Source organism: Megascapheus bottae, chromosome 27, assembly GCF_031878675.1.
Source record: "Megascapheus bottae isolate mThoBot1 chromosome 27, mThoBot2.hap1, whole genome shotgun sequence".
Taxonomy (NCBI): Eukaryota; Metazoa; Chordata; class Mammalia; order Rodentia; family Geomyidae; genus Megascapheus; species Megascapheus bottae.
In genome coordinates, this window is record NC_143535.1 from 14,935,525 (window position 1) to 14,950,618 (window position 15,094).

Sequence of the window (15,094 nt, forward strand, 5' to 3'; positions counted from 1 at the left end):
AGTCAAATACAGTAACAACATGAGATAAATCACAGGGGAAAAAAGAGAAAAGAAATAAATTCACACAGTGCATTATGAACAATAAGATGATAGTTTTTTTTTAAGGTTATTTCCCACTTAATGCCAGAACACACAAAAAAGTTGCCATATTATTTCACAAATGTAAACAAGGACTAGATAATAAAGGGACATGAATTTCACTATTATAAATTTGAGGTTGAGTAATCATATACTTAAATTGTGGCTTCTCAAGAAATGATTTGCTAGTTGCAGATTAGCCAGAGATCCTGTTTCTCTGAAGAGCAGGAAGTACATTGTTTTATGGTTTTAGAGAGATTAAAAGGAGCAATTAACAGACGAGACACTGAAGGAGTCCTGGGAAATACAGTTGAGGAGGAAGGCTAAGAACTAGTCCCATTTCAGCTACTACAAAGTGGAATAGAAAATTTGAGTTTCAATGTTTTGGCCATTTAACAGCCGGTCTTTACAATTTTAGGCTTCTGTTCTGTGAAAAATTTTCATTGAACATTTATTTCAGTACTCTGGGCCTGGGCCTTGGCCTTGAGCTCTGCAGCTCAAGGCTAGCACTCTACCACTTGAGCCTCAATGCAACTTGCAGTTTTCTGGTGGCTAATTGCAGATGAGTCTCATGGACTTGTGCTTTTGTGCCAGGCTGGCTTTGAACTGTGATCCTCAGATCTCAATCTCCTGAGTAGCTAGGATTACAGGTGTGAGCCACCAGTGTCCTGCTTGGCTTTGGTTTTAACAAGAGGACTTTTTGTGACACTTGCTGATTACTGGAGCTTGAGCTCCCAGCCTTATGGTCTTAATTGTGCTTTATTTGCTCAAGACTAGTGCTCTACTGTTTGAGCCACGCCTTTACTGTCATTTTTTAGCTGGTTAATTGAAAATAAGAATCTCATGGATGGGGGCCGGGGGTGGCTGGCTTTGAACCATGATCCTCAGCTCTCAGTCTCCTGAGTAGCTAGGATTATGGTAATGAGCCACTGGTTCACAGCTTGACACTTACCTGGAATACAGTTAGCTCTTGCACAGAGAATCTGGATTATTCTCCAGTCCCCCAAACTTAACTTTGTGCCAGAAATACTATATTTCAAATTTACTTTGTTGAATAATGTTGTTATTAAGCTTAAGATATCCTAAGAGAAGCATGAGAGGGGGTGTAGATAGAAAAATAATAGGAGGGGATTAAGGGTGGTGGCTCAAGCCTGTAATCTTAGCTACTCTGGAGACTGAGAGCTGAGGATCAAGATTCAAAGACAGCACAGGCACAAAAGAACCTGAGACTTATCTCCAGTTAACCTCTAGAAAACAGGATATAGGGCTTGGCTCAAGGGTAGGGCGATAGCCTTGAGTTGAAGAACTCAGGGACAGCCCCTAGGCCAAGTTCAAGCCCCAAAACCCACAAAAAAAGGGGGCGGGCATGCAATTAGCATGTGTGAGGCCCTGGTTTCAATCTCCTGGGGGGGAGAGAGGAAGAGGGAAGGTGAGAAAAAAATACCAGAAAACAGTAGTGTAGACCTGTAACATGGATATTGGGTTTTATTTGGTGCCAACATTTTTAAATGGCCCCATTGTACTGTTACCTCTCATACTTTCACTGAGCTTTTGACTAAAGATGACAAGTCCAGTGTTTTCCAGACTTTTTATTTCATGACACAAGTAGAAATAATTACTATATTATTGAGAAAGCTGGAAATGGCCCACAGAGACAGCTGACCATACATAGTCCCCACCTGGCAGTACCAAAGGCTGAAGGTTCCATCACTACATGAGACGTATCTCGCCGTCAGGAAGATAACCCTTGTACATTCAAAGCTCTGTGTGTGCGTGTGTGTGTGTGGTATATGTTTTATGTGTGTGTGAGTGTGTGTGTGTGTGTGTGTGTTTGAAAGTAGAACGGTGATGAAGAATGAATCATTTATAATTCCGCTTTGCTAATAAGTATCACGGTTTTTCTTCAGTCTTTTTTTTGTTGTTGTCAATTGTGGAAAATTTTCAGGTATGTACCAAGGTAGAGAAAATCCTCTAGGAAACTTTTGTATCTCCCTCAGCCAGCTTCTACAGTTATCCAGCCCAGACAGAACCAGTCTTGCTCACTATCATCTCCAAGATGGTTTTGAATCAAATCCCAGACATGTCGTTTATAAACACTTCATTATCTGTTAGTAAAAGAGGGCAGTACTATTGTCACAGTAACTAGTTGGTGTGCAGATTTTTCCTATTCAGCTCTTTTTCCTTTTTCTTTTTAACAAATGAATTTGAATTGAGATCCAAGAAAGAGCCACAAACATGCATGCCCTTTAATTCCAATAGGATCTAGTGAGCATGCATAAGAGTCATGAGGTCTGTGAACCTCAGATATTGGAGGGGGGGAAGCGGCTAGGAATTTGCATGATTTAGTCAGCTAGATTAGGTGGGCTTCAGGTCCTGGCTCTTCCACTTAGCTGTGGAATCATGACGTAGACTGCTTTACCTCTCTCGCTTTAGTATGCTTTTTATTTTGTATATTTTTTTTTTGTCGTTTATTGTTTTGGTATGGGGATCGAGCCAAGGATAATAATTGTACTTGCTAGAAAAGCATTTTGCCACTGAGCTCCATCCCAGCCTAGTATTTTTCTTGCTGCTTGCTTGCTTTTTTGTTTCATTTTTAATCTTCAGTCATGGGGCTTGAATTCAGGTCCTGGGCTAGTGCTTTATCACTTTGAGCTACAGAGCCACTTCTGGTTATCTGGTGGTTAATTGGAGATAAGAAGAGTGTCTCAGGTTCTGCCCTGGACTGGCTTTGAACTGCTATCCTTAGATCTTAGTCTCCCAAGTAACCAGTGCCTGGCTTGATTTTTCTTTTGTTTTTGTGGCTTTGAGCCAGTTCTTACTGTGTAGCCCAACCTGGCCTTTAACTCAAAATCCTGCCTCAAGTCTCCCATATGGTGTGGTTAAAAGTATATATTATATGGGCCAACTTTAGTATATTTATTATTATTTGTTTATTTCATTATAGGGATCAAACACAGGGATCCTTGCCCAAGCTAAGCATATACTGTATGTGCACCCGGCCTACTTCAGTTTGTTTTTTTTTAAACTCGGGACCTTACACTTGCTAAGGTAGGTATTCTACCATTTTGAGCCCTTTTTTGCTTTAATTATTTTTCGGGTAAGGTCTCATGTTTTTGCCCAGGATCAGTCTCAGACTTCTACCTATAGCTGTCTACAATCTCCTTTCATGGACATGTCACCGTGCTCAGTCCATTGGTTGAGAGGGTATCTGGCTAACTTTATTCCCCAGACCAGCCTTGAACCAGTCTTCCATATGCCTGTTGCTGACTAGATAAGATTACAGATAAGAGCCACTGCCAACTGGCTATGTTTGTAGTTTTAAAACTCAAATAAGCCAGGTGCTAGTGGCTCACGCCTCTAATTCGAGCTACTCAGGTGGCTAAGATCTCAGGATTAAGCTTCAAAGCCAGCCCAGCAAGACTCTTATCTCCAGCTAATTACCAGAACACTGGATGTGAACATGGCACTGTGGCTCTAGTGGTAGAGCGCTAGCCTTGAGCTGAAGAGCTCTAGGACTCTGCCCAAGCCCAGAATTCAAGCCACAGGACCAAAAACCAAATAGTATTGAAAGGCTTATAATGAAAAAAGTTCCCTCTGCCTTCCTTTCTTTAGAAGCAACTATTCAGTTATTTTCTTCTGATATAATCTTTATATTTACAACTCATTTGTTATACATTGTTTCTTTTTTCCTCTCAGTTGAGTTTATAGGATCTTGTGTGTTCACCACTTTGCCACTGCCCTGTCCTTCCTGTACACAGTTATATTGTAATCTTTGGCTAAAACAGGCAGCTTTTATGTAGTCACACTTCTGCCAAACAGTGTTCCTGTTGAGCCATATGATTCTTGCAGCTGTCTTCTGTGTTTAAGTTAGCCTGTGCCTGCTTTACATGCACATCCTGTTAAGTTTTTCCCAAATGTGCCAATATATTGGTCAGTCTTATCCTAAACACTGTGTGTTAGCTCAGCTGTTGATGTTTTTGTTCCTTTGAGCTGAGCCTCTTCCGCCTCTCTTTACCACTGCCTTTCTTGTGTTCTTTTCTTTTTTTTTTTTTTTTTTTTTTTGCCAGTATCAGGCTTGAGCTCAGGGCCTGAGCACTGTCCTTGGACTTTTTCAAGGCTAGGGCTCTACCACTTGAGCCTCAGCACCACTTCCTGCTTTTTTTTGCCTATGTGTATGATACTGAGGAATGGCACCCAAGTCTTTGTGCATGCTAGGCAAGCACTCTACCACTAGGCCAAACTCCTGGCCACCCCTTCTGTGTTCTTGAAGCACATAATTCCTGACAGTCATTTCAATGACTGTTTCGCACATATGCGTGTTTAATGATTTGGGAAGTTATAGCATTGAAGGTTTGAAATAGTTTGCCCTGAGAATGTTAAGACGTCGCTCTTCTATCTTCTGATATTTTTAAATTGCTCTACAGACATAGTAGTTTGTATCCTTTTTTTTTTTTTTTTTCCTGCCAGTCCTGGGCTTGAGCTCAGGGCCTGAGCTTTGTCCTTGGGCTTTCTCAAGGTTAGAGCTCTGCCACTTGAGCCTCAGCACCACTTCTGGCTTTTTTCTATGTATGTGGTACCAAGGAATCGAACCCAGGCCTTCGTGCATGCTAGGCAAGCACTTTAACCACTAGGCCAAACTCCCGGCCCAGTTTGTATCCTTTTTATGTGACCTTGTTTGAAGTGTTTTCTTTTCTCCCTCCCTGGAAACTATAAGGATATGCTCAATCTCTGTTGTTCTGTGGTTTCAGTACCATCTCTTGGGTTCTTTCATTTATGTCCTTTGTTTCTACTTTTCTTCCATCCTTTTTTAATTCTTCTTTAAAAAAAAAAAATGTGCCAGGCATGGTGGCTCAAGCCTGTAATCCTAGCTACTCAGGAGGCTAAGATCTGAGGATCAAAGTTCAAAGCCAGCTCAGGCAGTTCAGAGCCCGTCAGACTCTTCTCTCCAATTTATCACCACAAAATCAGAAGTGGGGCTGTGGCTAAGGGGTAGGGTGGTAGCCTTAAGCCGAAGAGCTCAGGGACAGTGTCCAGGCCCAGAGTTCAAACCCCAGGAGTTCAAGTCCTGTGGTTGTGATAGGCCCACTGTAATTTTTCAGATTTCCTCTGCCCTCTTCATTGGCTCCATTTCTTTCAGATGATGGGGGTACTTTGTGCCTGTGTGTCTGCCTGGTTCTGTCTTTCTATTGCTGCCTGGTATTTGGAATTCTGACCCTAATAGTGATGGGGGAGGGAAGGGAAGAGGAAGGAAGGACCTCATGAGCCTTCTATTTTTAGGAAACAGAAGATCTTCCACTAGAGAAGTGGAAAGGAAACCAGGAAAAGGTGAGATGGTACCAAGTCACTGGAAGGTAAAGGAAGATAAACACCAACACAGTTTCATTGAATTTTGCCTTCACGGTTTCCTTTATCTACTGCCTGTATAAGTGTTATCTCCTTGTTATCTCATGTGTGCTTGCTAAACTTGGTACAGACATGTTATATAACATGTATTTATGTACAGAACTCTCCCCTAAAAGCATAAACATAAATTGATAAGGACATTGACCTTCTCTTCCTCATCTTTGGTGAGACACATTTTATCTTAACAGGATAGACTCTACTCAGAGTCCTACCTATATCTTCCATGTAATAGCCAGATGACCCCCAGCAAGCTGAGTAACATCTGTGCTTTGGTTGCCTCAGGGTGTTTATGTATACACTGATAATGGAGTCCAGAGAGTGAATGTTTCTGAATAATTGAGCATAATATAAATGCTGTGTAATGTTTGGGAAGATGAGTTGTATTCAATAATTGTAATATCTGAATGCAGTGCCTAACATTCAAAGGTCTTTGAGTGTGGAAGTTCAACCACTTGTGACTAATGTGATTCCTATCATTTTATTTATTTATTTATTTATTTATCTATCTATCTATCTATTTATTTATTTATTTTGCCAGTCCTGGGCTTGAGCTCAGGGCCTGAGCACTGCCCTTGGACTTTCTCAAGGTTAGAGCTCTACCACTTGAGCCTCAGGACCACTTCCAGCTTTTTTCTATGTATGTGGTACCGAGGATTTGAACCCGGGTCTTCGTGCATGCTAGGCAAGCACTCTACCACTAGACCAAACTCCCAGCCCTGATTCCTATCATTTTAAACTCCATAAACATAGAATGTATCAAAGTCATACCATAGGAAAAAAAAGCACAAACTGGAAGTGGACTGATTTGAGTGCATGTAGCTTTGTTCCCTAAGAACACACTGATATACTTTCAACACTAGCCTGCGTGGCCTTAGAAAGATAAAAAAAAGACATTTGTTTCAAACAGTTGAGTGGCAATGTCAGCAGTGGAAGGTATTTGATATGAAAAAAAAATGGTAAAACTGCCCATTCATCCTGAAAATGGACATGCGAATTGATCACTTAGATTTAATTCATGGTGGATGCAACTGCATTGAATCAGCAAACACTTTAACATTTACTGAGCTGTGTAAACATTTGCTCACTGTGTAATAGAAACCAGGCTAAGATTGTCAGTAAAACAGACGCTGTACTTGCCCTAAAAGAACTCTTTTTCTTAAGAGAATGGCTAGTAACTGCAAGTAAATGCTTGTAAGTAAGGTGTTAAAATAACAGGTGTGGTGCTTTAGGTGAAGAAGTAGGAAACCTCAGCCTACTGAGGTAACATTTGAACTGAATTTAGTGAGCCAGGAGAGAGATCACAGGGCCAGTGGCTGATGCTGGATCATGCCAGGTCTGATGGCCATGAAAAGGAATGTAATTTTATTAAACATCCTGAGAAACCATGGAATGGATTTTAAACTATCACACAGCCCAGTTTGTGTTTTGACATCTATTACTCTTAAGAGGGATTGGCAGGAGAAGAAATACTGTCTTCATAGGACATGGTGGGGGCAGAGACAAGATGATCCAGGTCAGCCTGGTCTACAAAGTGAAATCCTGTTTCTAAAAACAAGAGTCTCTAAAACCAACAGCAAGACCAAACAAAAACTGTTTTCTTAGCCCTGAACACTAAAATCCTTGAGTCTTTCGCTAAACAATGTTTTTATTGTTTGTTTTTTTTTAAAGAATCTACCCTTAAAAATCAGTTTATATTGGAGATACATGAAACCTGAATTATCAAAATTGAGTGCTTTGTATGTGAAATGTTCAGTTAGTGCCAGATAGTGGTCTTGAAACCTCAAGTCTGAAGTCCTATTTTTGCCTGCTGAGTCAATTGCCTTCACTGTTGGAATGATTGGCATACATAAAAAATGATAGTCTGAATGTTGATTTACAGCTTTCCCATTTGAACCATTTGAAAACTAAAATAATCTCTTATGGTCTTTGCTACATTAAAAGCAATAACAAGATATTTCTCTTTTTTCCCCACACTTTTTTCCCCCTTTCTTTTCTACTATTTGGTACACAGAAAGTGTTTTGGTTCAGTATTTTTAGTCTCCTTCCTTAGCAACATGTGCCATTGTTTTCGGGATATCCTTTACCAGAAGCTTTGCAGGAGGAAAAGCAGTAACAAAGAAGTTGTCATTCTTTGCTCTCCAGTCACCAATGTATACTTCAGTTCCATTAGTTCTTCCAGTTCTGTTCCTTCTGTGACGTGCTACGTTTGCTTTATAATTGAAAATGAAATTGCTTCTAAGGAGAAGCACCATCTGAGCTTCTGATTCTGAAAGACCAGTATGGTTAATTTGGGTATTTTCATTCAATGGCCTAGAATTTGGGTTCTACTTCTCTGTTCTTCATGTCTTTCTGAAATCCTACTTCTGGTGAGGATTTTCACATTATTGAGATATATAGATTGTTTGCTGGCAAGAAGAGAAGAGTCAGTGACATCAGTATGGTGTTTTATCAGTAATTTATGTTAAGAAATAGGTTTAGGGGCCAGGAGTGTGGCCTAGTGGTAGAGTGCTTGCCTACCATACACAAAGCTTGGGGTTCGAATTCTTGGTACCACATAACATAGAAAAATATGGGAGTGGAGCTGTGACTTAAGTGGTCGAACACTAGCCCTGAGTTCAAGCCCAGGACTGGCAAAAAAAAAAAAAAAAAAAAGGAAAGGAAGGGAGGGGAAAAGAAATAAGTTTAGATGGATATTATCTCATAGAAGCTTTAAGGTGTCAAGCAGCCTTAAAGATAGAAGTAGGAGTCCACTAAGTAAACCATTGGTAGAGAAAATATTTCAAGCATGGGATGCATAGAGAATGGAATCCTTGCACAGCTAGATATAATTCCTATCTCTGTATGTGACTTTGAAGGAGAAAATGTTAAGCTTGCTTTATGCACTGACAGGAAAAGCTGCAGTGTACAACATGAAGTGAATTCACTTGAAGTATTTTATTCAATTCCTTCACTACCATCAAGCTGTGAAGTGTTCTTACACAGGGTAATTCCTTACACAGGATACCTTTTCCTTCTTCCACAGCTGCTAAAAATCAGATGTGCTGACTGACATTAGTCCAGAAACAACAGTCACAGAGGGGTTTGGCTGTTCAAGTCATAAGATGACTATCTTTATCCTTAAAAAAATAAAAATCCCTTTCTATGTTTATGCTAGAGAAAGAAGACTGCTTGCTTGCTTGTTTGCTTTGCTTTTTGTTGGTTCTGGAGCTTGAACTCAGGGCATAGACACTGTCCCTGAGCCGCAAGGCTAGCACTCTACCACTTGAGCTGTGCTTTTTCTGAGTAGCTTATTGGAGATGAGTTTCACAGTCTTTTCCTGCCCCCGCTGGCTTAATTTTAGATCTCAGCCTCCTGAGTAACTAGGATTACAGGCATGAGCCAGAGAAACAAGACATTTTTATTCCAGTTACTGTTTTGTTTTTCAAATAGAAGCTGAGAAACTTGCCATAGATAGAGCTTTTGTTGGTTTGTTTTCTAATTTTTTTTTTTTTTTGAGTGATAATGAGGATTGAACTTAGGCTTGGGGGCAAGCGTTTTCCCACTGTGATCCATTCATCCAGTTCACAACTGGCCTTGTGAAGCCCTTTCAAGCATCTGGCAAAAATTCTAAAAACATTAGAATTTTTCTATGTGATTTTTTTTTCCTGGCTTGCTACTTGCTTGAGCTGGATATTGTACACTGGATGTCAAGAGAGAAGCATCCATCAGAATGGGGAAACGTCTGGGACACCTCTCTGATTCTCAAGTAGAGAGAAGAGTGAAATTTTGCCCTCATGAAGATGCGTGGAAACAAGAGCTGCTGCTATTCTTGATGATTTCAGACTGTAGGTCCTCTATCTGTGCAGATTTTTCTCTTGACCCTTTCCCTTGTTTCTTGTTGGATTTTCCTAGGAGACTCACCTTGATTTTGTTTTGGTATCATATTTCCTGCTATACTGACAGGTTTTAAAGTATGTGTTCTATCTTGCATGAAGATTTTGGCCTTAAAATTTTTTTGTTAATGAGATGGTACTTCCTTTCTCAGCATTTACTGAATATTTGGGCTTTCATTTCGTTATACTGTTAGACTTGAAGGATTTCTTAGTGGCTTAGCAGTCACTGGACTAATGAAGACATTGGCACAGGTAATGCCTTTCATTTCCTAAGGCAGATTTTCTGCTTCTGTTATATGGAGAATGTCCTACTGAAATGAAACCTCAACAGCAATCATGTGAAGGAATTTACATGTGAGCTAGTTGGTGCATGTTAGGAATTCTTTGTTATATCTCCACAATTATCTGTTAAGCTCTTTAGCAATTCCTGTGGATCATTTACAGTAAACACCAATGTATGTGTTTGAGGGATGTCCCTAAAAACATTATTCTAGAGGCAATAAAATATGATTTATTTGATATACTGAGGTATATCAAATGTAAGATAGTATCATGTGAAATATCTTTTGAATTTAGTCATTGAGGAAACAGAATGATTATAAGATGAGATATGATGTGAGCATAGAGAATTATTTCTCAATCTGTTCCTAAGTAACAGAACATTCCAGACAGGAGCTGTTGTACTTACGCAATTTTCGTAAATTATAGTGGATTCAGTGGGCTTTCAGAACAGTAAATAAAAAACAGGAAGTTTAGTGTTCAAGATTAGTCATCAAGATTTGACCACTGGTCAGAAATAGAATCCAGCAAAAATGATCATGTGCATTTCCCAGGAGAAAGTAATAGGATGCCTTTAGAGTTCAGGTGATTAATGGTGAGATGTCCAGTACTTGCTACCAGAGAAAGAAGATTCATTTGCTTAGCTCTCTGAATGAGGGACTGCTATGAGTTCAGGCCTTGGTAGTAGGTAGATATGACATAAGCAATGTGTATAATGATTTCAAGTAAATCAGCTTTAGTCGAATGTTGTCTTTGTGCACGCACACACGCATGCATGCACACACACACATAAGCTTATGTAAGTTTTGAAGTTTTGTTGTTGTTTTTTTTTAACTGAAAACTAACACTGAAGAATATTTTGGGTTGGTAATGGTGTAATTAAAAGCATGGTCTTGGGGAGGAAAGTTTTTCATGGTTTGAATTCTGCTAAGTGCCAATGCCTCAGTTTTCTCATCTATAAAATAGTATCATAATACAAGTTGAGAATCTCTTATCTAAAATAATTGGGGTCAAAAGTGTTGCAGGTTTCAGCCTTTTTGGATTTTGGAATATATATAGAGTGGGGGGAGATCTCAGAGATAAGATCCAAATCTAAGCACAAAATTAGTCTATATGTCATATACAGCAGTGTCATACAATACTTTGAGTGCACATGCATCTTGCTATAACCAATCACATGAGGTGAAGTGTGAAATGTTTTATTCATGGCATCTTGTGACTGATCAGCATGTTTCAGAGTTTAGATTTTGAGGGTGCAGGTGGCTAATGCATAGTTCCCAGTAAAATTATAGAACATAAAAGAGCACATATTTCTAAATAATGTGGGATGTATGGTAAGTATTGTTTTTAAAAAAAAGTTTTGTGGGGGTGAGAGGGTGGGAAAGGGGGACGAAAACATCAGAAGGGGTATCAATGTGTGAGAAGTAATGCACCCACTACCTGACAAATGTAACTGTAACCTCTGTATACGTTATCTTGACAATAAAGAGGTTTTGAAACAAACTGATTTAGTAATTGAGCACTAAATTCTGAAGATACTTTTCTTCAAAATTAAGATTGATTTCCCTTTATACTTTTCTTTCATTTTTCCCACACAATTATTTTACTTAGGTATAATTTAGTTCCATCTTACAAGCTTTTCCTAATGTAGTTATAAATAATATCCCCAAACTGATTAATGATCTGTTAGCCATACTTTTATCACTAGTCTTTTAGAACAAAGACTTTTAAGTAGGAAATTACTTCATATAAATAAAAATATTATGAAAATATTTTAGTGATGACCAAATGCTGATTTCTGGAATTTGCAAACTAGAAAGCTATGTGACTAGAGTGATACACACACTTAAAGAAAGGAAGAATGGTGTAATGACATACTTGACTACTTACTGAGTATTAATAGTATATTTATACCAAAATAGAGGGATTGTAGAAAAATGGCATTTTATTCAGGTGTTTCCTTTTTGATGTATTATAAGAATCTCCTGGAGCTTGGCTCAGTGGTATGCTTCTGTAGTCTCAGCTACTCCAAAGTCAGAGAACAGAAGTAGGAGGATTGTGTGAGGCTGTCACAAGCAAAAGGGCAAGACTCTGTCTGAAAAACAAATGGAAAGCAAAGGAATGGAGGATAGTGCTCAAGTGGTATAGTACTTGCCCAACAGGCGGCCTAAGCCCTGAGTTCAATCCCCACTACCACTTTAAGAAAAAAAATTCCCCTGCAGCTTCTGGTCCAACATTTTAATGTATGTACTAAATGTGTGCTTTCTAAAAAAACAACTTCATTTGAAAGAATCTACAGGATTCTGTTAACCAGCATGCCATATGATGGAATTAAGTCATTTAAATGATCTGTTTCCTCATAAGGCCTGGCTTTCTCCCCAAAGATTGCTAGTCAAATATTTGACCAGAGTGTTTATCCTAATGCTTATGATTTTCTGATTCTTATTTTCCAAATAGTTACAATATCAAAGCAGAATTCTATTATATGAAATAGATATAAGGTGAGGAACTGAACTTTCTATTTCCCAACCCCCCAAAAAAATCAATTCAGCGAACTTTTAAAAAAAGGGAAACAAAACACCTTTTTTTCTGTTTCCTTTTTTTTCCAGTCCTAGGGCTTGAACTCAAGGCCCGCACACTGTCCCTGAGCTTCTTTTTACTGAAGGCTAGTGCCCTACCACTTGAAGTGTGCCACATCCTGCTTTTTCTGAGTAGTTTATTGGAGATAAGCATTTCACACTTTCCTGCCTGGGCTGGCTTTGAACCTTGATCCTCACATCTCAGCCTCCTGAGTAGCTAGGATTACAAGCTTGAGCCACTGGTGCCCAGCTTTCAAAAAACTTTCCAGGGGCTGGGAGTTTGGCCTAGTAGTAGAATCCTTGCCTAGCAGGTACCAAGACCCGGGTTCCTTTCCTCGGTACCACATATATAGAAAAGCCAGAAGTGGGGCTGTGGCTCAGGTGGTAGAGCACTAGCCTTGAGGAAAGCCCAAGGAGAGTGCTCAGGTCCTGAATTCAAGCCCCAGGACTTGAAAAAAAGAATATTGATATTGGAAAATGATAGAACACCCCAAACTTTGTGTATTATCTTCTGCGTGGTCTATGTTTAAAATATTATTGCTATTATCAGTTCTTAGACTTAGCAAGTTTATTAAATTCTTTGTAGCAATTTTTGTTATTCCAGTGCTTAAACCTAATTGGCTATTTTTTTTTCATGCATCTTTAGTAACCTTTTCCATTTATCACAGTGACTTGATGTCTTCTCCAGGTTTAGCTACCTGGAAAGACACAGTTGTTTGGTAGCAAGGAATGTCTTAACAATAAACAAACTCATATTGATTATTCTTAACCTAGTGATTTTTTTTCCCCTGAGGATAAATGGGTGATTGAGAGTTTTTCACGCTCTTCTTCATAGGTTGTTTTTAATCTAAGAATCCCCAAACCCATCTCCTGTGAGAGGATGACAGCTATTCATTCCTTAAGTGCCACAGAGTGATGTCTGTTAACAGACAAGCGTTGACATGTTTTGCTAGGAGGTTGGGGGATGTCTTAAGAAACAGAAGCAGTAAGATGGCATCGTGGAACACCAAAGTCCTCTCATTGGAAGGTTAACTCGTTTAGGCTTAATTTTAGATTTGATTTAATTCTTTAAATTTGGAATACCTGCTAATAAATACAGAGGGCAGTGCCAAAACACCTTAAGAATGTATATAGCTTATTAAAATTGTTGAATGCATTGCTATTTCAAATGGTCTAACTTACAGATCTAATCATGGTACATGATGTCTAATCTATTTTAGAAACTGGATGGCTTCTACAGGGAGCCAGCCCTCTGATATAGACGAGATTTTTGGATTCTTCAGTGATGGCGAACCTCCCACCAAAAAGCCCAGGTAAACAAGAGAAAGAGAATCAGAGGAACATAAAAACGTTACCATTCGTGGGAGGTAAAGAAAAATAATGAACTTTCACTAATGAACATTGACTTGCATCAGAGAAAAATTATTTTTATCTTGGATTTCATTCATGTCAAGATAATATATATATCTCTTAAAAGTCTTTACTGAGCCAGGCACCAGTGGCTCATGCCTGGAATCCTAAAATACTCAGGTGGCTGAGATCTAAGGATTGAGATTCAAAGTCAGCTGGGGCAGCAAAGCTGGTGAGACTCTTTATTGCCAAATAACTACCAAAAGTCAGAAGTATGGCTGTGGCTCGAAGTAGTAGAGCGCTAGCCTGAAGGGCAAAAGCTCAGAGACAGTGCCCAGGCCTGGAGTTCAAGCTCCACAACCCACCAAAACAACAATGAAAAGAATGGCATTGCTTCAGCCAGGTGTTGGTGGCTCACACCTGTACTCCTGCCTACTCAGACTGATGTGTCAATGGAGTAGTGTGTTGGTGAAGTCAAAGCCTTCATGATCTAATCTCTAAAAGCCTCATCCATCCCTGAGCATTGTTGCATTGGGAACTAAGCCTTCATAGCCTAGATCCAAATCACAGTAGTACTTTGTATTAATTCTTTGACCTCATTTTCTCTGCTTAGAAGAAGCTGAAAGATCTTTTTATTATCAGTAACCTGAAATTTCACAATGATGTGTCCTCATACAAATCTAGGCACTGCAGCTCTTTGAAGCTTGCTACCAGTAATTTCACTTTGAAGAAATAGTCTTGTGATACTTTCTGTTACAAAAATTTCCCCTATCTTTGTAGATTGTGTTTTAGATGTTGGACCTTCTGAATTAAGTCTTTAGTTTTCTTACATTTTTCTTAATTTTTCCCATCTCATATTTAAAAATTTTTTTTTTCCCTTTAGGTTAGCTTGTAGATTTTTCATTTCTGTTTTTGTTTTGTTTTGTTTTGTTGCCAGTCCTGTGCCTTAAACTCAGGGCCTGAGCACTGTCCTTGGGCTTTCCTCAAGGCTAGTGCTCTACCACTTGAGCCACAGCACCATTTCTGGCTTTTTTCTGTGTATGTGGTACCGAGGATCTTCGTGCATGCTAGGCAAGCACTCTACTACTAGGCCAAACTCCTGGCCCTGTTTTGGACTTTTTGAGACAGAATCTTGTCTATGTAGCTCAGGCTGACCTCAAACTCTCTATCCTCCAGTGTCAGCCTCCTGAGAACCATTCCTGGCTTATATTTTTTTTATTTCTAAGAAGTCTTTTTGTCTGTAGATACAATTTTTTTTATTTATGTAAAGATACTCTCCCCTCTCCCCCTTTTTACTATATTGTCTTACTTCCTCCAAAATTCTCTCTACCTGCTCATTTTTTTTTCTGTAACTCTTGGGGTACAGAATTTTTCTCAAATGTAAACTAATTGTTGTTTGCTAAGATTTAAGAGCAAATACTAAAAAGCAAAATTAACAGATGGGTAATAAGTTTTATTCCAGGTATCAAGAATGACCAGTTTACAGTTGAGGAACTCTTGTGGGAAGATATTTGTCTCTTTTCCCATTTTCCC

At 39.1% G+C, this 15,094-nt stretch overlaps 1 protein-coding gene across 4 annotated transcripts in view; it reads left to right on the forward strand.

The window, feature by feature from the left end:
- Siral1 (SIR2 antiphage like 1) overlaps window positions 1-15,094 on the forward strand; it is a 33,169-nt gene that overhangs the window by 2,669 nt on the left and 15,406 nt on the right. The window contains exons 1-3 of one of the 4 annotated variants that reach the window (XM_090319681.1): window positions 3,040-3,126; window positions 5,356-5,429; window positions 13,432-13,524. In XM_090319681.1, the coding sequence (XP_090175807.1) occupies window positions 13,439-13,524 (86 nt within the window). In that variant the 5' untranslated portion in view covers window positions 3,040-3,126; window positions 5,356-5,429; window positions 13,432-13,438. Of the gene's footprint in view, window positions 1-3,022; window positions 3,127-5,355; window positions 5,430-13,431; window positions 13,525-15,094 lie in introns of those variants that run through there. The other 3 variants (XM_090319683.1, XM_090319686.1, XM_090319682.1) reach the window with 3 other exon arrangements.